Raw genomic sequence first — 2,928 nt, forward strand, 5'->3', positions numbered from 1 at the left:
TGAGTTTTTTGGAAAGTTTGAATAGGTTAGGACTTTATTCCCTGGAGCATAGGAGAATGAGGAGAGATTTGACAGAGGTATTCAAAATTATGAGGGGTATTTATAAGGAAAACGCAAATAGGCTTTTTCCACTGAGGTTGGGTGAGACTAGAACTAGAGGTCATAGGTTATGGGTTAAGGGTGGAAAGTGAAATGTCTTCGCTCAGCGAGTGGTGAGAGAGTGTGGATTGAGCTGCCAGCACAAGTGTTGGATGCGGGTTCACTTTCAACGTTTAAGGGAAGTTTGGACAAGTACATGCTCTTGACCTGGTGGAGGTGCATGGGACAAGGCAGTTTGGCACAGTACAAGGCTTGTTTCTGTGATAGTGTTCGATGACTCAATTTGTTTAACAACATTTATTTTAAAGAGGTACAATCCAAACATAAAAATAAGGTAGCATATAGAGACAATGGTCAGGTAATTAGGGCACGGATAATTGGATAATTCTGTCAATAAGGCTTACAGCCAACATCCTCTTTTGTCTTCATATTGAAGCCTACATTACATGATTGAGGTGCACATTTTGCACATTTATTTTTACATGTAACTATTCCCCATTCTGTGTTCTGAGGAACTACCCCTGCTGCTGCTGGGAGAAGTTGCTGTAGATTCAAGACAGCCGCTCTTTATAAACCATCAGCAAATTGACTTGTTGTACCGCCTCCAAGACCTGACTGACATTGTACTGTCAACTAAAACTCTGAAAACGCGATACTAATTAGCTGAATCACAAAAATATTCAGGGGCTTAACCCTGAAACTGAACAACTTGTCCAATCTACACAGCTCTTTGGTACTTGTAACTCTAGCATGTTTGGAAATCTCATTTCCTTCTTCCTGGGAAGAGTCTCTTTAACAACCAAATTGCATTTAACACGAGTACAATCTACATTTTAATCATTAAGATATTGGTGTCATCACTTCTGCTCTTTATGACTCAAGTGCTTGCTTGTTTTATATTTATACATATATCGAAAATAGATTCTAGACGTTCTTGCAGCTGACAGGAACCCCAAAACGTGACTCGTCGATGGCTTCGGCAAGATGGTGATTGTCTTTTCCAGGTCGGTGCTTGAGTTGGGGCTCCGTGAGCGTGGCTGAACGTTTGCCGAGTCCTCTGGACGACGAAGCACTAGCTTCCGTTTTATTCCACATTCCTGTACTTAGTGAACAGGTTGTAGAGCACGCGCAGTGTGGACTTCAGGTCACAGTTCACGATATCTGCAAGGGGGAGGAAGATGGTGCCCAGAATCAGATTCAGAACTATATGCTCTGAAAATTTGTCGATTTGCAGTGCAAAGATAGAAAAATTAAAATAAGTTACACAATGGTGCAAAACAAGTAATAATGAGGTAGTGTTGATGGACTGTTCAGAAATCTGACGGTGGGAACCAAATAGTTTCGTTTGGATTGAGCACATAGTTCGCCATACACCTCTCCCCTCATGCTTCCTCAGGTCATGTTCTCGTTATTTATTGCATCTGCATTTGCAGTTTGTTGTCTTCTTCTCACTGGCTGAATGCCCTAGTTGGGCAGTCTTCCATCGATTCTGTTATGGTTATTACTTATGGATTTATTGAGTATGCCCACAAGAAAACAAATCTCAGGGTTGCACCTGGTGACACATGTATACAGTACTTTGATAATAAATCTACACTGACCTTTGAACCCCCTTGCTGGCAACTCTTTGTGTTTCTGCTCATCTCCCTCCAGCCATTGTCTCCAACTTCTACCCCACGGCTCCATCTGCTTCTTTGTACATTTCTCTCTCTGTCTCCATGTATCATTCATCTGCCACTGTCTTCAACTTTATCCCAGCTCTCTCCCCTACCCCATTATTGACTTCTGGTCAAGACAGCACCTGCGCACAACACTCCTTTGGTCGGCACCTTCTGCATAGATTATGAAACCAAACATTTCACTTCTTCTATGTCTCTTGTGTTTGTGTGACTCTGGAACTGTTGGAGCCTCTGGTTTGCAGTTTGGAGATGGTTTGGGTGTTTCAGTGCTCTGCGGTCTCCGAGGGAACAAAGGCAGCACATGGGAACCTGGTGGTGAGAAGGCTGCGGTACCAGGTGTGAGCTGATGTTTGACACCATTTCATCAATTAAAACTTTCATTGTTCACTGATTAAAGTGACCAGAGAGATTAAAACATCGAGGCGAATGCAGAAGGTGAGCACCGGCTGACTGCCTTTTGATCACTGGTGGGATCACTCTGCTATGGAGAGGGGAGACTGCCTTGTGATCACTGGTGGGATCACTCTGCTATGGAGAGGGGAGACTGCCTTTTGATCACTGGTGGGATCGCTCTGCTACGGAGAGGGGAGACTGCCTTTTGATCACTGGTGGGATCGCTCTGCTACGGAGAGGGGAGACTGCCTTTTGATCACTGGTGGGATCACTCTGCTATGGAGAGGGGAGACTGCCTTGTGATCACTGGTGGGATTTCTCTGCTATGGAGAGGGGAGACTGCCTTTTGATCACTGGTGGGATCACTCTGCTACGGAGAGGGGAGACTGCCTTTTGATCACTGGTGGGATCGCTCTGCTACGGAGAGGGGAGACTGCCTTTTGATCACTGGTGGGATCACTCTGCTATGGAGAGGGGAGACTGCCTTTTGAACACTGGTGGGATCACTCTGCTACGGAGAGGGGAGACTGCCTTTTGATCACTGGTGGGATCGCTCTGCTACGGAGAGGGGAGACTGCCTTTTGATCACTGGTGGGATCACTCTGCTATGGAGAGGGGAGACTGCCTTTTGATCACTGGTGGGATCACTCTGATATGGAGAGGGGAGACTGCCTTTTGATCACTGGTGGGATCGCTCTGCTATGGAGAGGGGAGACTGCCTTTTGATCGCTGGTGGGATCACTCTGTTGTGGAGAGG

General features: G+C 45.7%; 1 protein-coding gene across 1 annotated transcript in view; it reads right to left on the reverse strand.

The window, feature by feature from the left end:
- Window positions 1–381: 381 nt before the first annotated feature.
- The window catches only part of LOC132397427 (alpha-parvin), a 107,227-nt gene continuing 104,680 nt past the window's right edge, over window positions 382–2,928 (reverse strand). The window contains exon 13 of the mRNA XM_059976211.1: window positions 382–1,260. Within this exon, the coding sequence (XP_059832194.1) occupies window positions 1,184–1,260 (77 nt within the window). The 3' untranslated portion in view covers window positions 382–1,183. The remainder of the gene's footprint in view (window positions 1,261–2,928) is intronic.

Source organism: Hypanus sabinus, chromosome 7 (genome assembly GCF_030144855.1).
Source record: "Hypanus sabinus isolate sHypSab1 chromosome 7, sHypSab1.hap1, whole genome shotgun sequence".
Lineage (NCBI taxonomy): Eukaryota > Metazoa > Chordata > Chondrichthyes > Myliobatiformes > Dasyatidae > Hypanus > Hypanus sabinus.